This window comes from Prunus mume, linkage group LG8 (genome assembly GCF_029339155.1).
Source record: "Prunus mume cultivar Tortuosa linkage group LG8, ASM2933915v1, whole genome shotgun sequence".
Taxonomy (NCBI): Eukaryota; Viridiplantae; Streptophyta; class Magnoliopsida; order Rosales; family Rosaceae; genus Prunus; species Prunus mume.
In genome coordinates, this window is record NC_142705.1 from 17,446,317 (window position 1) to 17,466,972 (window position 20,656).

The 20,656-nt window shown below is 37.8% G+C and overlaps 2 protein-coding genes and 1 pseudogene across 2 annotated transcripts; all 3 read right to left on the reverse strand.

Annotated features, from left to right (window-relative positions):
- Positions 1-10: 10 nt before the first annotated feature.
- On the reverse strand, positions 11-8,811 carry LOC148914892 (putative disease resistance protein At4g27220). The gene is given in 6 exon segments (XM_089043225.1): positions 11-336; positions 978-999; positions 1,111-1,751; positions 1,824-2,525; positions 2,874-5,660; positions 8,648-8,811. Coding segments are annotated over 5 exon segments (4,113 nt in total). The 5' UTR covers positions 5,601-5,660; positions 8,648-8,811; the 3' UTR covers positions 11-315.
- Positions 8,812-16,091: 7,280 nt separating this feature from the next.
- Positions 16,092-16,954, reverse strand: LOC103333662 (PRA1 family protein D pseudogene; annotated as a pseudogene).
- Positions 16,955-17,756: 802 nt separating this feature from the next.
- On the reverse strand, positions 17,757-18,452 carry LOC148914893 (UPF0481 protein At3g47200-like). The gene has a single exon (XM_089043327.1). It carries the CDS (start codon positions 18,450-18,452, stop codon positions 17,757-17,759), a length of 696 nt encoding a protein of 231 aa, XP_088899453.1.
- Between the last annotated feature and the right edge of the window lie 2,204 nt (positions 18,453-20,656).

Here is a 20,656-nt window from a genome sequence, read left to right on the forward strand (position 1 = left end):
GTCGAAAAAATTTCACCAGAGGGATCTTCAAGAAGTATTTATTTGAAGAGAGAATTTAACATCAATCCTTGATAACTCTTGAAAATACATGAACTTATGCCTTAACCATCAGATCTGCTCTAACATTTGAATGACATACAAATGAAATCCAGTACATGAATTCTAATACACTTCAACACTTGGAATTGAAATGGGATTGTTTCTCAAGAATTGATGAGGTTAGAGATGTGGAGTTGCAACTTGCTATTCCAAACTTCAAGAACTCACTCTGTAGAGTCTGTATGCACATCCTCATAAAACTCTTCAGAACAGACCTCAAACCTCCTCATGAATGTGCTGAAAAGAGGGAAACAATATTAAACTAGAAAAATAATGAAAGTGTTCATCCATGCACTAAATGTGAGAATCGTCAACTTGGGTCTTAAAACGAGCCTCGGAGTGTTTTTGATAATGATGCAAAAAGCTACAACATTCAGAAATCTCTAGACTAATCTACAAAATTCAAATTTCAGAAGGCTCTAAATACTCTGCCTAGGCATTTTTTTAACTGAAGAAACTGTAGAACTTCATATTTTGAGATACTTGAAGTTGGGTTCCTGACATTTACTCTAAATTTTAACTTAGAATCTCATTTAGGGAGGAGCCCATTGGAGATGTTCTAATGAGATACCACATCAGAATTAGGTTTTTTTCTCATTTTCGTCTACTACATCGCAATGATAGAACACTTGAATTAAAAAAACCTCATACACACATGAAATACATTGTAATTTATTGTCAAATCGAAGCTTAAACAATCTCACACCTAATTATTATTATTTTTTTTATATCATTAGAACCGTAATTTGATCTTGCTAACTTAATTTACTTCTTTCCTTAATATGGCATAATATGGAGTATTTTTTTTTTAGTAAGATTTGTAAACATCAGTGTTTCCTTAATATAGAAGTTGGAGATAGCGACATACATATACTCACCTCTGTACTTCTCTGTGTTTCCCTGTATTCAAAAGAAAAGAATGTGTATCATTGAGATGCAATCAAGTTTGAAAAAGAAACACTTTAATTGTTATATTATTGACTAAACACCAGTGACCATTCAGGAGCATACCTTTTTTCGTGAATGTTCCCTATAGTGCTATTGAGGTCCCCCATCCACTCAGACTTTCCCAACTCTGTGTACACTTGAATTCTAGAATGTGTGTTGACAACCTTGGAAGCAAATGTTCTGAAGTATGGACATCTTATAACCTTCAATTTCATTAAAGATGGCAACTTCAAAGTATAAGCTTCAGTAGAGAAACAAATGAGGTTTGGTAGATCTTCAAACGTCATGGAATTTAGTTGAGGAAATGTAACTTCCTGATCTGCACATTCAATGTCTACTTTTGCAATAACTTGTTTAATCTTCTTACAATTCCCAACTTTTAAGTCCTTTAAACTAACAAGGAGCTTGGCTACAGTTGACAAGAACAAATATCGTAAACTGCCACAGTGGGATACACTTAAGAATGTCAAGTTTCCGAAGCCCGTGATATGTTGTGAACCGCCTATTTCCCATACGTGCATCAAACTTGGCAATTTGTATAACGACAAGTAACACAACTTATTGAATGCTTGAACGTTATGGCTTTCCACAGCCTTCGATCCCTTGAGTTGGAAAACAACTTCCAGTGACTTACAGGATAGTATAGAAAGACGTTCTAGATTATCATAATCATTTGAGTCTTGATCAAGATTTGTTGGGGCAACCTAGAAAATCAAACATCAATTGAGCAACTGTAGGTTCATAGAAATAAAATAATAGTAAATTGAAATGCTTACCTCTTGATTGACTGGACGTGGCAATATTTGAACAATATTTGTTCTTGAAGTAGGTTTGGTCATTGGGCCACATGAATAAGGTGTACATCCACAAGATCCTGATGAAATACCTTCGTCTTCGTCTTCGTGATGAGCTGTTGAATCTTTCTCCAACTTTTTTATTTATGGAATTACTGAAGCCAATGTCTTCAGTTTGGGAAGCCCGTCTAGATCAAAACTATTTAGTTTGGGAAACAAAGTCATGCCCGTCTGATCCTCCTTTTCATTTTCATCTGCGGATCCGACTATAGTTACCATGTTCCAGCATTCTGCTATGTTGAGCTCTTCAAGATTTACAAGGAGCCTGGCAATTGAATGTGGGAACACATATTGGAGATCAGTACCATAATTTATTTTGAAATGTCTTAAGTTTTGGAAGCCCTGGAATCCACGCGGAATGTTCTTCCAAAGGTGTTGACATGCAAAAGCCAATAAAATCTCCAATTTTCGTAAATGAGAAAGTGCTGGCCCATCCGTAACCATATGGCCTTTCAGATCAAATAACACATCTGCAATGCCATCGTCAAATTTTAGTTTCACTTCTTCTAGATTTTGTAACCATAAAATGCACTTTGATGGAAATACTGCTCTTTCAAAGCTTCTAGAAGATTGATGCTCATCATATGAAGTTCCTACCACATTTTCATCCTTGGGTGTTGTTACCTGAAAAGATTCATTAATTATAAATATTTAAAGAAACATTTTATAGATCAACTTCAGACAAGATCCTCATTTAATAAATATCCTGGTATGCACAATAATTTATTATTATTATTTTTTTTTTGGGTAAAGGCAAGATCCTCATTTATTAGTATGAGAATATTTTCAGTTTTTAGGCACAAAGGTTGATACTAAAACAGTCAAACTAAATTGAGGCACAAAGGTTGGAGTAAATTCAAACCAAACAGTGAAACTAAATTCAGACCCAAAAAAAAAATTTGAGGCACAAAGAATTAACAAAACAATTATACTATTCAAGCATCAAAATAATAAGTTATATATGTAACATACCTCATAGTTGGAGTATAGCTTGTTGACTTCGTAGAAACCAACGAAATTATGTAGACCTTGGAGTGTCAAATTTGTTAATTTAGGGAAAGCTATGATGTCCAATGCCGTCTCATGTTCCCTCCACTCCTTTGAGACAATTTCTTTCATTTGGCGACACCGGTCAACATTTAAGCTTTGAAGTTGAACCAAGTTGCTTGCTACTGATAGAGAAAAGACATATTTTAAAACAGGGCAATCATATAATTCAAGAGATCTTAAGTTGATAAAAGAGCTCTGTGGAAGTTGGCCGTGGCATATTGCTTTTAGCTTGGGAATCCACATGAGTTGGATTGACTGGATGAGAGGGAAGGCTGTTTGTTGAGTCCAACTTGCTCCATTTACAAGGTATTCTATCTCACGGCAGTCCCAAATTGTTAAAACTTTTAAGTGTTGCAGTCCCTCTTGGTCTAATTCATTGAAGACATACTTTAAATTCTTAATCCTTCCCAAGATTAAATCTTCACATTTCTTAAATAAGAGTTGAATCTCCATGAATTCCGTTGCATCACTGTCAACAATATCCAACTTATTTTCGAATGCATAACATCCGTTACTTTCAATCCTAAAACCTGTGGGACACAATCTGTTGGATATGTGGAATCTTATTGTTGTCTGGATTGTCAAGTAAAAGTCTTTTGGAAAGAAGTTGAAATTGGGAATATACATGACTAAAACCTTCAAATGATTAGACAAAGACATCACCTCAACAAGGCTTGCCATCCTCTTATCTTTGCTTTCTGCTGCTGATCGTTCCCATTTGCGAAAACTATTTTCCATATACAACTCTTCAAGACTAGATAAGCTCGATAAGAGACCATGTGGAATCTTCTGAAGACGAATACAATCCGTAATATCTAACAACTTTAAATGTTTAAGAAGTCCAATTTCCCTCGGCAACTCTAAGATGTTAATGCATTCACGAAAGCTGAGGATCTCTAAATTTTCTAATCTTCCAATAACATTAGATATATCTGTTAAATAACGACAACCATTTAGGGACAAGGTTCGAAGGCTCTTCAATAGTCCTTGTGAACTTGGCAAGGCTGATATCCCACCCATGCCTAAAACCTTTAGCTCTTTCATCCCTTTACACATGATGTCCATGCTATTTTCTGAATAACATTTGCCTTCTAAGTGTAGAAGCTCAAGTTTTGGACACTCCAGACCAACTGGGATTTCATCAATATTTATTGGTATCAGTGACATTGTTGTGTAATGGTCGTATATCTTTGGCCACCCTTTCTTTTCAGCATCACATCTTATTAGAAATCTATGTGGATCTCTTGAGGCAATTTGTATGGCAACATCACGAACTATGTCATGCATCTTGGTATGGTCTTTCAATTTGCTATCTAGCAATAAAAACCTTCTTTGAAGTTTGTCAACCAAAGAATGCACTCTATTTCTTGCTTCTTCCACGAAATCAGTGTTACTAAAATACCCTCGACCCCATCCATATCTAACCAAATACTCAATTGGAATATCATAATCTTCAGGAAATAAACAACAAAGCAAAAGGCATGACTTCGCTTCATCACTCTCCAATCTATCATAACTCCATTGTATGTTTGAATAAACTCTGTCATTCATTGAAGAGATGCTTCCAGGAGCTGAACTTTGTAGTTGTTTGAGTGCATCAACCCATTCATGCTTTCTCTTATTTTCTAGTGCTTTCGCAACAGTTATAATAGCAATAGGTAAACCTCCACACTCATTCATGACTTGTTTTGCCAAATCAGGATAGTCCAAGGGTTTACCTACCATTTCACGGAAGAGTTCCCATGATTCTTCTGCTGTTAAAATTGGGAGTGTAAAAATTTCTTGACTTCCCATTGCGTTGCACACTTCCAAGTTTCTTGAGGTCAACAAAACTTTGCACCCTTTATGAGAAAGTCCAGAAGGAAGTCCTATAGCCTCAAAATCAAGCTCTGTCCACACATCATCTAATACAATTAGGATGCTATTTATTTCCATGAGTCTTCTGTAGAGCCTTCGTGCTCTTCCACTTTCAGTATTCTCATCATATTTAAACCCCAGCTCCTCTGCAATTTCTGATTGAATCTTCTGAATGCTTGGGCTTTGGGACACAACTGCCATCACAATATTATCGAATACTTTCAATCCTTCCACCCTTTTGATGATTTCTTTCACCATTGTGGTTTTACCCACACCCCCCATACCACAAATCCCAATCACTCTAACTTCTTCATTCTTCAAAACCTCAAGCACCCTATTCACACATGTCATTCTGGATTTAAAATCCTTAAAACCTTCTTTGAATGCTAACGATATCATTGGTGGAGGTGCAGGATGGGCAACGTTATTGAATGTTCCTTCTTTTTGGAGATGACGAACATCTTGTGTAATCTTAGTGGCTTTCCTACTTATGTTCCCCCGGTACAAGCATCGCCTTTCCATGTTGACTTCTTCCTCAAAATGTGACACTTTCTGAATTAACTCGTTAACACTTGTTAGCCAACTTTGAACATCAGAGTTGATAACTTCACCATTCCTTTTGGCAGCATTAACCAATTCTTGCACCCCATTTTTCATCTCAAAGAGCTTTTTAAGTTGATACTTTAGATCTTTCATCTTGGTATCATAGCAAATCAAATAGCCAAACTCTCTGCCTATTGGTGTCACTAAGGACTCTGCAATTTTGGACGCAATTGAAATAACAATATCCATTTCCTTGTGAGATCAAAGACACGTAGACGAAATGCTTATCTCTGTATCTTGTCTCCCAATCTGTACAAAATCCAATGAAAAATAGATCAATATAAAAATAGGGTTGGCTTTTTTTGGCAACATTTTATGTTGCGTATATTTTACTTTTTTTTGAACACTTTGTACGATTTTACCATTATCAATGAAATTATTATTGCCTTAAATGTGACATCTTTTGTACTAAAAGAAAATGAAAATCCATCTGACAATTGTTTGCTTTCACGCCTTTCTGAAGATTATGTTTTCTTTAGAGGGATTAAGGTTTTGATTATGTGAAAATTAAGAGATATTTAGTCATATACCCATTCTTAGCACATAAAATATAAATAAACCCTATACTATTTAATTTCTATAAACAAACCCAAAAAGTAACAGCTGGCTCTATTTAATTTAATTTTAATTATTAAGTTATTTTGATGCCCTATTGAGCGTTTTTTTTATTTTTTATGAGATTTTGGGGTTGGACTTGTTTTAAGAAATCTATGGCAGTTTTGTAATTTATAAGAAGTTAAAAGCCTCTATGTTATGTTGTAAATGGACTTTGGGTGTGTTTCTAAAGTCTATTTCATATAGGGTATTTTTATAATTTGGGTGAATCTCCCTTAAATAAATAGGTCGATTATAGAACGCCTTTTTTTGTTATTAGCTGGCCTCCATTGGAACCAAAAGGAATAAGTTTTATATAGAGGGCTCATCAGCCAAATAGTCTAAGTCTTACTAAGATTTAGTTGAATTTCTAGTTTTATTGGTTTTTAATTTCCTTGGCCAATTAGGTTTTCTTAAGAACCCAAGGGATAAGATTGCTGGGCAGCTTTACTCTAGTATAAATAGACTATTAAGAGACTCATGTATTCAATTTTTTATGCATATAATTCCAGGCTTTAATCGCTATAGTTTCTTTTAGGATATTTGACCTAGAAACCAATTATTTTCATTCTAACTTCTATTCTATAGCTTTATCATTTTATTATATGTATTTTGGGACTGTTTGGTTCATTAGACAACAACTTATAGACGCTACCCTGCATCAAATTGATACCAGAGGCTAGGAAAATCCTTCCTTCACACCATGGTTGGTCATGGTAGAGGTTGTGGACAAAGGAATGTAGGGGTCTTTTTTCTTCTGATAGCTATAGATGGGCTGGGCTGCCGTAAGGAGCAAACTGAAGAAAAATTACTCATGTGTCTGAGTTCAAAAATTAAGCCCCAAAAATGCTTTGAAAGGGCAGTAGAGCCTTAGGAAGTATTTTGGTTACCTTCACCAGCCAAAACAATGGCAACTTACAGGTAATTTTTGCATGCTTACAGATAAACTTTTGAGCTTGGAATGAGAGGCATGTGGCATGGAAGCAAAATCAACATGAGTTTAGCACTGAGGGGAAATTTAGGCTTTCTTAGGGGGGAAAAAGGGAAGTTTAAGGTGAGAAAGGAGAGATTTATAGGATATTTGGCTAGGAAGAGAGAAATGAAGAACAATGCTCTTCTGGCAGCTTGACAGATACTCTGTCTGCTAGAAGAGAAGAATGGAGAAGATGGTGAACAGTGCACGAGATTGCTGGGTTTTTGCAAGTTAGAGAGAAAGCTTGCTCTCTGAATCTCAGTTGGTTTTGTTGGGTAGAAGAGGCCTCATTTTATAGCTACTGGAAATCATCCGTTCCCAAGAAACCCTAATGGTTTCTACCCATTTTGGCTAAGCTTTTCCCTTCCTTTCTCTTCTCCTCCCTTGGCTTTTCCTATCTTGGTGAAATTTTCTCTATCTATTCGCACAAAATCAGGAACTTTGGAGCTCAAGGCCCCTTTCCCGCAGCTGTCCCAGTGGGAGGCTCCATTCTTAGCTATTTTTCTTCTTCTTTCCTTCCTCCTTCCTTGGCCAGATCTGATGAAGGAAAGGAAGTGGATATACATGCTGGTTCAAATGATGCTTCTGGCAGCTCGCATGCTAATATTCTTTGGTTCCTTGAATGTTTCTTGCTTGGAACTTGCTCCCCCCATGTGCTGGAAACTCCAGCAGCTTTGTTCAATAAATCTTCAGACCTCCCCCTTTGTGGCTTCTATTTTTCTAGCAAGGGGCTGAGGCTTTTGTGGCTTATTTTGGAGTTTTGTATGGGCCAAAATGGTTCCTTAAGCAAGTGGGCTATTTAAAACGTTTGGGCTTTTTGGTTGAGTCAATAGGCTATTTTGATTGAGCTTATTTTTGGTTGGGTTATTTTCCTTTTTGTGCTCACCCATGTGTTTGGGCCTAAGAAATGGACTTGAGTCCCGAGCCTCCCGAGCGACCCGTGACTTCCATTTCTCGGCCCATCAATGGGCCTCATGTTGATTTATTACCATCCAGCTTGCTCTATCCAATGCTTACCGACAAGAGAGAAAGTTCCTCTTTTCGGAAGAGTCACTGCACCCGGAACTTCAAATACCGAGTTCGGTTGCTAATGCGATTTAGGTTTAAAGACAAGAAAGAACTTACAAGAAGATCGTAAGCTGTTTTTTTTATAAAGCTTAAATTGTAGAGCAATGTGCTTCAATGGTGGAAGAGAGTAGAAGGGCAATGTGCTTGATAAGGGAAGTAGAAGATCAACACATGTGAAAGCAAAGTTACGAAAGAAGTTTTTAACGGCTGATTACACTATGGAGTTATATGAAAGGTTTCATAGCTTAAAACAACGAGGTACGTTCGTTGAAGAATATAAATCAGAGTTTGGTAATCTCTCAATTCGAGTTGGTTTGAAAGATAATAATCAAAAGATGACACATGTCGTTATCTTTCAGGTTTGAATAAGACGATTAGCAATGACATGGGGACATGGGGAATATAAATCCTTTTGTTGTATTGGTCTTGTTTGTAACTTTCTAAAGGTAATGAAATCTTCATTCTTTCGAACAAAAGAATTATAATATATAGGGATGACACTTAAGAATGTTTATTTTATGAACAATCTAGGCATAGCAGGAGAGATGAAAAATGGCTCACTTGATTTGCATGTATGTAAAAATAGGGCCACAGAGATTACCTGATTTTACGTAGCAGAGATTAGACCGGTCGAAGGATGACTTTTGAGAAAACTGGGTTGAATAGCCCCCTAGCTATCTACCTCATCCCCAGATTCAGCGAGGCTCCTAATTTTTCAGAGGTTTTTGTATGCTTTTTCTGTGCTCCTAATTGTCTATTTTCTTAGTGGGAAAGCGGGGAAAATGGGTCTAGCGGCCATATATATTGGCTTCCTTTCAATTATAAAAAAAAATATCTCATGTCAATGTCGCGTTTTTGGTCCAATTCCAAGTCTATGACAATTACTTTTGTTGCTTTGTCAAAACATTCACACCTAGCGTGTATTTTGGGGAATTCTTTCTCCAATCTCTCTCAAACAGTTGATACAACCAAAACCAGTGAATTTTTTAACAATAAAAAAATTATGTATTAACGCACTATACAATATGGTGATTTGTTTTAGGTCTTGGTGACGGAGATATTTACTTATTAAATTACTTATTAACTGATTACGAATATAGAGAGAGACAAATCAGAAGAAAAAAGAAAAATATGCTACCGGCTTTTCTACTAACCAAACCAATAACATATCAGAGACTTCTTACTAGTACTAACCAACCAAAACAACAGGAGTTTTATAGTAACCTTCACTTCACGAAGAAGGTGAAGAATGAAGGGCTGGTCCCCGGGGAAACGTTCTCACGCAAGACAAAGCCCTCGCCAATAATGGGTTGATAGAATTATCTATTGCATTAGCCATCCATCCGAAGTGTAAATTAATATTATTAAGAAACTTTATTAGGTCGAGCTATTAAAAAATATAGGAACATAGCCAGGTTATGCTAAAACAAAACATAGGATCAAGGGGTTCGTAGGTCAAGTTATTAAGAGCAGATGGATATCTCTTCACCCAAAGTTCTATCTTCATTGGCATCCTATTTGGACATTCTAAATATTTTGACCACATTTAGTTGGCCACGTTATATGGTAGCTGATGTTTTTTGAGCCATGTCAATTAGAATTGACACATGCGTTAATATATTTTATTAATTTTGTCTTTTAACTATGAAAAATAATTACTAATGTTTTGTGTCTTTCTTATAATAGTAATGTCCTTAAAAAAAAAAAGAGGCTTATTTATTGATATGCCCCATGTGCTTCACCGAAAATCTCAGTTTACTCTATGTGATTGGGTCAATATGCCCCATATGCTATTATTTTGTGTCTCACATTGCCCCCATTTCGTCAATTTAAACAGTAACAGGTTAATTTGCTGACATGACGTGGACATTTTAATAATTTTGTAAGTTAAAACCCAAATAAAAAATATTTTTTTTAAAAACAATTTTTTTAAGAACTTGCAATTTTTGAAGTGTTTAAATAAAGAAACCCGACAACCCCTCCTCCCACTCCCCCTCTCCACCCCCGTGGCCCCTCCTTTCTCCCCTCTCTAACTTACTAGTCCAAGACATTCAAGAAGTGGGGAAATGAATTATGTTTGACAACCCAATCCAACTACCACGGCAACCACAAGCCACACCTACCCTTATCGTCGTCGTCGTCATCATCATCGATGGTGGCCTCTCCTTTCTCCCCTCTCTAACTTACTAATCCAAGACATTAATTATGTTTGACAACCCAATCCAACTACCACGGCAATCGCAAGCCACACCCACCCTTATCGTCATCGTCATCATCATCATCCATGGTGGCCCCTCCTTTCTCCCCTCTCTAACTTACTAATGCAAGACATTGAAGAAGTGGGAAATGAATTATGTTTGACAACCCAATCCAACTACCACGACAACTGCAAGCCACACTCACCCTTATCGTCGTTGTCATCATCATTATCCATATCCCAACCATTTGGAAGCAAATGACTGGTTGAAGTTGGAGGATATCAAGTTAAGATGTGGTCTGGGGGTTTGGGGTGATGGTGCTGGGTTTTGTTAGAGAGAGAGAGAGAGAGAGATTGGGGAGACGTGCAACATCCTGTCCTGAAACTTAACTTAATTTTCTGTTTGTGCCTAAATAAATCACAGTCGTCAGAAGGGACCTCTTCTCGGCCGTGGCACCGACTGAAACGGCCACGTTTCGTCAGACATTTAGCATTTTCGAAAGCAGAAGAAAATACGAAGGCAGGATCTTCTCGGCCTCACAACCACAGCATTATGGGCTGAGGTCGAGGTCCATGAGAGACACGGCCAAAGATACTGTGGTCAAATTGCCACGTGGCCTCAGGGTCCCACACCCCATTTAATGAAGTAGTGCCTCTGACCGCCACAGCAAAACCACTGGGTGCAAGAAGCATTTAATGCACGAGGGCAGAAGGGAAGTGATTGAAGTCAGGATTTGGTAACAGGAATCAGAATGGTTAGGCGCAAACATTCTCACAATGCATTCTCACAGCTTGAGGTCAGATCACCGACCACTGGACCAGAGCATTAAATGCGTTCCCACGGCCAAGAGTGCTGAGCCCACGATCAGGGCGGTGACCGAGATTTGCCGAGATTTATGGGGGTCACACCACCATGCTTCACGATCCCAAATGCCGATTTGACTACCCACTTGCCCCGATCAGACTCCACCATGCAGATATTTTCAAGCCATCGGGCCGATCTTTTTTCAGCCTCGATTGGCCCTCCAGGACTCCTCCTATAAATACTAAGCTCAAGACCACGTTCAAGGGGTCCAGCACCAAACAAAAGCCTCCCACGGACCAACTTATTTTTCCTGTAATGCACTTTCAATACCTTTACATGCTTTCCTAGGAGTAGTGGTAGATTATAAGGAAAATCCATTCATCAATATATCATACGACCCTTGATTTTCAAGGCGCTGGAGCACCATCCCTGTTATCGCCTCATTCACCCCATATATCATACGACCGTAGCGCTCCGAGCAACGCGCCGGAGCACCGCCTAAAATCCACCACCAACACCACCACTAAACGGCCTTGTAGCTCAGGCCGTGAACTTGACGGCCGAGACCAGTTCCTCTCTCGGCCACAATCGTTTGATTAGAAGTCGAACCCGAAACAGGCCCATCATTTGAACATCTTCTACCCAAAACCCATCACCATCTCGACAAGACGGTAGACCGTGGCCGGGCACGTCACAAGCACAAATCGCACCGCATCCAAAAGGAGGACGCCACGTGTTGACGCACATCCCCTCGGCCTGGAGCACCAGGCCACGAGATTTGCGACGGACCAACATTTTCAAAATTCTAGAGTGACTGTTCGCAACAATCACTCACTATATCAAACAGTGACTATTCAACTTCCCAGCCACCAATCAATGCCGTCGTGCACCCGTTGGCCACGCCACCTTAACGAAAAATGTTCATCTCTTCCTCCGCTACCTAGCCCAATGGTTAATCGACGTCAACCATTAAGGATTTCTCTGATTTTAACGAAAAATAGGTCCAGTGGCTTTGTCCTTTTTCTGCTGGTTTTTAGGTGTTTTCCAGCCATTCCAACGGCCAAATCTATCTAGTGGGGTATGGAAATTTGTTTATATAGTTATTTTGGGTTAATTTTGGAGTTTTGAAGAATGATTTAAATACCCATATTGGGCCAACGAGGCCTTTTTAACCCATTTTCGGCCACTTTTTGGCCTGGTTCCGAGACCAAAAGTTGCTTTTCTTGTTAGTTTGAATGTGTTAGTATAGGTATTGGCATGTGGTTTGGAGATTTTTTGTCAAGACACCCACTGCTGGTCGTTGCGGATGGCTGAGCATGGGCCATTGTGTGGGAGCCTATTGAGTTCTAAATTGTTTCCCTTGTCGCCTTGAGTACGACGGTATGCTCAGATTTGGATTTGGTTATCGCTTTGACAGTCCAACAGATATTGCACTATCATGCGATATCCGGGTTCAATAGGTTTGGACCGTTCGATCGGTCCCAATTTAAAATTTGTTGTTCTCTGTACCTCTAAGATCGTGTAGGAACTTATTGATTGAGAATCGGAGTCCCAGATACTCCGAGTCAATGATTCTAAGTTTAAGCGAAATGACCGTCGTTCAATCATGCGATTGGCTTAGATCTAACCACTGGATTGAGATCAAACCTTTGAGACTTGTTTAGTATACTTTGTTAGATTTATAAAAACTTTCAAATCTGCAATCAGAGGTCGTGGGCCTCACATTCCTAATTGACCTAGATGGTGGGCCTCGTTAGCCCGATCAAGACCCTTTTGGTTGGGAGGTGTTTGTGGTTTGATTGTTTGATTTCAAAACGGTACTTTTCTTATGAGGGTTTTATTAACTATTTATGAATTAATGTTCTATCGCTTTTACTTTCTAAGCATGATATATCTACTTTTCTTATGATTGGCTTAGATCTAACCACTCGAATGAGATCAAACCTTTGAGACTTGTTTAGTATGCTTTGTTAGATTTATAAAAACTTTCAAATCTGGAATCAATGGTTGTGGGCCTCACATTCCTAATTGACCTAGATGGTGGGCCTTGTTGGCCCGATCAAGACCCTTTTGGTTGGGAGGTGTTTGTGGTTTGGTTGTTTGATTTCAAAACAGTACTTTTCTTATGAGGGTTTTATTAACTATTTATGAATTAATGTTCTATCTCTTTTACTTTCTAAGCATGATATATCTACGTTTATTTTTATATATGTGTTAAATGGATTAATAATTGGATTGTGTTGCTTTTGGAAATATGGTTACCTTCGGAGGTATTGATGTCTGTGGACATCCTGGTTGTCTTCGAAAATATTGATGTCTACGGACATCCTAGTTGCCTTTGGAAATATGTTGCCCTCAGAAATATTAATGCCTTTAGAAATATTAATGTCTTTGGACATACAGTTGCCTTCGGAATGTCTTCGGACATATGGTTGCCTTCGGATTGTCTTCGGACACCTCAGTTGCCTTCAGACTTCTCTACATGTGTATGACATTGTCCCACGAGTATCAAGGAGGCTCGAACCATGTGGTGCCAGGATTTGCATTCTCAGGTTGAGTATATCTCCTTGAGTCATGCAAGGGGAATTGACGAACTATTTTCTTGCTTAGGCGGAGTATATCTCCCTGAGTTCTACGAGGATTTGCATTCTCAAATTGAGCATATATCCCTAAATTCTACGAGGAATGCATCTCAGGTCGACCATGTGTCCCTTGAGTTCTGCGAGTATTGCGTCTCGGGGCAACCTCTTGTCCCCCGAATTCTGCGAGGATGTACTTGGAATTGACGGTATATTATTGGAATTGGTGGATTATGTTTGAGGTACATCTATGTGGAGAATAGTGCAGTACCAACATGTGGTAAAGTTAATAGGATACTCTTCACCACCCTACTCATATTATCTGCGCAGGGTTGGCCAGGATCCCTAGCCACCTACCCGATTTGTCTACACAGGTGGTTAGCTAGTTTCCTCTTTCCCTGTTGCCTTTGGATTTTATGGTATTTCCATATACCCATTGGTGGGTGTACATGATATATGTACTATGCGAATGATTATAAGTATGGCTTTTTGGTAAAAGGTTTGGTTATGTAAGTATTTGGATATACAATGATAAACTAATTGAATAGTTCGGTACATAATTTCCTGGCTTGATATTCAATTATATAGCTTGATGAAATCAAAGTAAAGAATGATTCTAGATTTTATTGTTGGTTTCTTGAAATACAAAGTGTAAAAATGTTATTTCAAATACAAATTAAACAAACCTAAAGAGCACCTGATTAGGCCCATTGATTTTTAACTAAATAAAAGTTACAACTAATCCACCATATCCAAAACAAAAATAGATAATATTGTATCAGATGCTAATTACTAAATTTTTTTTGTCACTATACACTAATTTTTCTTAGAAAATATGAAACATTTCCATTGTGAACCAGCTATGGATATTTCCATTCTAGAGATAGTTGCATCTTGTACCACAAAAGTGACAAATGGGTCAGCATTATTTGGAACTTATACACACTGACTAATGTCACGTATTTTCGATAAATTTTTGTTTTCTAACAATAGAAAGAAAAAAAAAATGCGATTTCATAGCATAACGTCTGTGACAGGAGTTTCTGAATGACTACCAAAGTTATGCATGCGTGTATGTTCTACATTCGATAAAAAGGTATGAGGACATATCCATGATCTCTAGACCTGGCAAACGGGTCGTATTAACGGGTTTCGGGTCGTGTTCGTGTCAACCCATTAAGTTAACGGGTTAACACGACACGACCCGTTAAGTTAACGGGTGACAAATACTAGACCCAAACACGACCCGCTTACAATTCGCGAATATCCGACACAACCCGTTAACCCGTTAAGAATAAACCAGAAAAAAAAAAACTATCACAGCTTCTCTACCCGACACACCTTCTCTGTCTTTTTTCCCCCAAACCCCAACCCTAATTTTTCTTCCCTCTTTCTCTCTTTATTTCAGTCTTCTCACCCCAAAATAGTATATCTCTCTCACACATATATATTAAAAACTCAACAACTACATAAACTGAGGAAGAAAGAAAATTCAAAATTGACTGAGAGAACCAAAACCAACAACCTCCTTCTTGATCCGTGATGAATGGGCTGCCGGAGTCTATTGAGTGGAGAGAAGAAGAGCATAAGAGAATTTTGACCAAAAAAGAGCAAGGAAGCAGAGAAGCAAAGAAGAAGAGAAGAAGAGAAGAACGGGAGGAAGAAGAAAAGGAAAAGGGGAAAGAGGAAAAAGACAAAAAAGAAAGAAGAAATAGACACGGAAAGAAGGAAACTAAAGAGGAAAAGGGGAAGAAGAAAAGAAAAGAAAAAATATTTTGTAAAACTACCAAATTACCCTCCTTAACGGGTGGATGCGAATATTCGCGAATTGACCCAACCCAACCCGTTAGCTTAACGGGTAGCTAACGGGTTCACCTGTTAACCCAACCCATTAAGCTCAACCCAAATACTGATAATTTCGTGCGAATTCGTGTCGTGTTAACGGGTCGCAGTGCAATATTGCTGTGTCTAATGATCTCCCAGAACTGATAAAAAATAGGTTTTTATTCATATATGTACGTTTTACATTCATCTATAATATAACATATTTGTTTTCATTTAATATTTTGTCACCGTGCTAGGATTTCATTTAGAAAAATTATTTCAAGCTGTTAAATTTAGCTGATTTTGGTTTGAGTGAATTACACTTTGCATCTTATCACAAAATGTCCATGAGATTCACAACATTATCAAGTTATTATGTCATTTTTTTTGTCACGACGGGATTTGAAGGTTAATTCTAGAACTTAAAATACGTGAGTCCCATAGATTCACCTCACACTTTATGGTTTGCTATCTCTCTTAGTCTTGGTAGGTTTGCATTTGTAGTGACGTGTCAAGTTTTGTTGATGATCATAACATGTGAGTCCCAGTGGCTGTCCTAAGGTCATAAAGGAGGTTTAGGAATTTTTATAGGGGTGGGCTATTTTATACCTGTTGTAAAAACAGATGAATATCACAGATAACAATGGAGTAACCAAATTGAAGTATATCTATTAAAATCCTATACTCCCTGTTGTAAACAAGTATTTAGAAGCACAATCAATCCAAAGGTAATGTTTGTTATCATACACAATCCATTGAGTTGCAGTTTCTCATCAACTAACACTTCCAAAACAAGGTCCTCCATGCCCACTTGGGTCATGAGTCATGATCTGATGATCATCCAAAGGTAATGTTTGTTATCATAATTCCCACTTGGGTCATGAATCATGATCATCCGAGAGCAGAGTCCCATGAGGCGATTCTTGGTCATCCATAACACGGTCCTCCGTGCCCCTAAACACCACGTGCAAGAACCCGAGTCTCCACTGAAATGTCGACGTTGAGCAATACATAGGTCGAGACGAGAGCCAACACCGTAACCACTCCAAGAACAACCATCACAACACGGTCTCCCACAGTAAAGCCAAAGACTTCGAGGGGCTGGTCACGTGAGAAGTAGAGGAAGATGATCAAGAGGACGATGATGGAGACCGAGTGGTATAGGAGGCTGAGGAAGAGCTCGGTCAAGAGGACCAAGGTGTAGTCGGAGCGGAAATGGGTCAGTTCTGGGCCAGTCGGGTCGTGGCCTCGGAGAGATTGGAGGGGAGGATGAGTGCGGTCGGCTCCAGGAGTTTCCCCCACGACCAAAGCGTGGCACTCGCTGATTGGCTTACTTCCTTGACATGGGACACCAATCCGATGGACATTGTAAACTGGGTTCTTCAAAACCTTTGGTTTTTAGGCTGGAGAATGCTAAAATCTGAGCAAAACAGAGATGGGTCTTTCATCTTTGTGTTTCTTTCGTTTCAGTCTCTCTCGCTGCTAATGGCGAAATGGCATTTGGTCAACGGAGTTGACCTCCGCTTTAGGATTAACCGGATTTGCTTTGACAGGTTTTGATTCAACCCAATCATTGGGGCCCAGTCTAAATCCAATCAAGGGCTACTTGGGCTAAGCAAAGCCCAGTGTTGAAGGAAAATAAAAATTATTCTCACAAACGGCTCACTTTAATAAGTTCATTATTAACTGATTAAAATGGTTGATATGTCTACACTAAAACCTCTAAATCTAACTGCTTTTAATTTTTTAACTGAAAAGACCAAATTTTAAACTAGTCTAATCTTGAAAGAGAGGGATTTGAATTCAAATATTCTAAACTAATACAAACATTTAATTGCGTGTTCAAATGATTTTCAATTCAAGTCATTTTTTGAAGAGATGATCTTTGAAGAATTAACTAAAAAATAGACGGGCTATATCATTAAAATACAATGCCGACCAAACCGCACAAAAGTGCCCCTCTCAAATAAGCTTATAAAATAAAACAAGAAATTGGGGATTGCAAATTTGAAATATTGCCCAAATGGTTCATGATACCATGTTAGCGTAACAATCTCATAGTAGAAGAAAAAAAGAAGAGAGAGAGAAACAGAGAAGATATATATGAAGGAAGATCCTCTTCTCATAGTATTATTATTGCTCAGATATATAGATTATTACATTGATTGAGAGTATATATCTCTCTTCTCTTACAATATATAACAACTCTTAACAACTCTCTCAGCTTAAACAAACTCTTAACAATACAACACTATATCCGCACATGCACCCTTATTCTTAACAACTACGTACTGAGGATAGAAAACTATTGATAAATGGTAAATATGGTCTGCAATAAGGTAAGAACCAGAAGGATAATTCCTGCAATCAAAGAAATGGTTGTCCAAGGGTTAGCAAAGTAGTCGCGCCTCAATATTTCTAACTGCTTGTGCCATCCAACCTGGTAATATTTATTCACTTCAGCGCAGAGTTTGTCATAGTGGAACTCTTTGACAACGGTGTCAGTGTAAAGCTTGTTAAAGAAGTTAGAACCATCTTCGACGCTCAGCCAATTAGCTAAGATTTTTTTCTTAGAAAGAAGCTTTATATCCTTGTCGGAATTGATGAGTTTGTCCATGAAAACGGCGTAAGATGTTATTTGCTGAGAACGACCATGATAGCACTGCTCAAAGGCGATGAGGTTCCTGAATAATGGTTCGGTCAACTCTGCAACTGCTAGTTCTAGAATTGTTAAAACCCCATCTTTAAATTCGATGTTCATTAGATTATTATCCGAGCCCCTTTCAAATTTAACTCCTGCTTCTGAGAGAGCTGCTACTGCAGGAATTTCCTGAATTTCCGGTTCAATCTCTTTTTCTTCCTTTTCTGCGAACCACCAAAGACAATTTTGGTCATTTCTACTGGAAGGTTCAAAAGGTTGGAATGCGAAAACAATGGAAGTTCTGATTAGATCAAGTATGTGCAAAACTCCATTCTCATCAACCTTCTGGTCAAGTTCCATAAGATATTGAAAATAGGAGTTGCAATATTTGTTCGACGAGTGTAGTGATAAACTGAAGAAACAGAGCAGGACTACACTGAACGAGGGTTCACCGTTGCGTTTGCCCAAGGTAAAGCGATATAAACAACTAAGAACAGACCAAGGAAGCTGATTTTCTAATAACAAAAGATCATGACATACATATTGCAACATGCAATCCATGTTCAATCAGGGGCGGTTCCAGCCTTTGGCAGGCTGGGCTCATGCCCGGCCCAAATTTATGTCAAATAAATATTACCCGCACTTTTCTCTCTCCTCTCGTCTCTTTTGCCCGGCCCTAATTTTTGTTAAAAAAAGTATTACATACACTCTCATCTCTCTCCTCTCCTTCTTTTTAGGGTAATGATTTCTCACTCCAATTTTATCCGCTTACACTCCTTTTTTAGTTATAAAATGGAGTGTAAAGGGGGTGTATTCAATTGAGATTTTAATAGATTATAATTACATGATTTTAATGTAATAGATTTCAACCTGATTTGTAATTACATGATTTTTCTTATGATTTTAATGATTGTAATTACAAGATTTTACTTATGATTTTAATTCATGTAGGACTTGCTTGTATTCTCCATAGTAGATTTCACCGAAGTGTGGATTGGATTCGGGTTAGCCATCTTTCATCCATTAGTTAAAGGATGCCAAGCCTTTAAAGAAGCAGAAAGTTGAAGTTACACCAATCTTAGCTCAAGTTATCATTACTATCTGTCATGTATGGCTATCTTCAAATCATCCTGTTCTAGAGCTAAAACCATAGCAGTCCCAAACTTCAAGCATAACTATCATTAAACTAGAACCGTACATCTATTAACTTTTGGATAGAGAACTTGGTCTGGAACTGAGAATTGACATAGGAAACAAGCCACAAGAAGGAAAAATCTTGAATTAATTGAATTTATAAATATTACAACAGACAAGTTAATTAAATCAATTCAAATAAGAAACTGGACAGCTGAAAACAAGTCAAAATGGTCCAGCTATGACATGAAACTAGTATAGAACACTTGTCACTCAAATTAATTCCACAAATTGACTAAAGAAAGACAAATAATTCAAAGGAAATAAATGAGCTGAAAATCTATTGAGAAAAATGCATGCATATTGCACAATATGAACAACTATTGAAAGCAACGTATCTGACATTATTGTTTAGATGTCTGAAGGTAAGCCATCTGAGTCTCCTTTTTTAATGGGCAAAGGGATTATCCATAAGATGAAAGCGAACAAATAGTATAGACATGAAGCCAAAAGAAAGGCGAGAAGCACCTCCTGCAACCAAACAGCCGGAGAAAAAGAAAACAAGATAGACTAGAGAAAGCAAAGAAACCTATCTGAGTCTATCCACTAAATACAGAAGGATCGAGTCTGGTTAAACCAAGCTCTTGTAAAGACATGAGTACCTTGTTTATCTTCATTTGTTCATCTTCCCCAAAAACAAAAAATGTGAGAATCATGCATAGGAGGGTGGGATTTTTATGGGGTTTGGTATTTATATCACCCACTCAAAAATCTCACACAATACACTATTTAACAAAATACCTCAAAATCGGCAAGTTTTTTAATACCACCGTACTTTTTCTTATCTTTTAAAAGTCCTAATTGAATACCACAAGATTTGTATTGATTATTTAAAAATCTTATTTGAATACCACCATATTTTTATTGATTACTTAAAAATCCTAATTTAATACCACTGGACTTTTAAGCTTCAAAACAATCTATTAAAATCTCAATTGAATACACCCCCTAAGTAGATAAAATTGGAGTGAGGAAAACACCACTTTTTTTTTTATTCTTTTCCTCACACTCTCCTCTCTCATCTCTCCTTTTTTTATTCTTTTCCTTACACTCTCCTCTCTCCTCTCTCCTTTTTTTATTCTTTTCCTTCTCTCCTCTCTATCTCTCTTTTTCCATTGTTTTCCTTCTCTCATCCCTTCTCTCTTTTTTTTCCGTTCTTTTCTTCTCTCTCTCTCTCTCTCTCTCTCTCTCTCTCTCTCTTCCTTTTCCTTCTCTCTTTTTGTTAGAAAAATATTACCTACATTACTTATGATTATTTAAAAAAATTGTCTTGCACAAAGATAACTATTTCAGAAATTGTGAAACATAATTGATAGGGCTATGGAGCTCGAGGTGGAAACCTAAAAACGGATGTCATAATAAACGTTTAT

Coding starts and splice junctions, on each gene's coding strand:
- LOC148914893 (XM_089043327.1), bottom strand. CDS start 18,452: ATGGAACTTGACCAGAAGGTTGATGAGAATGGAGTTTTGCACATACTT.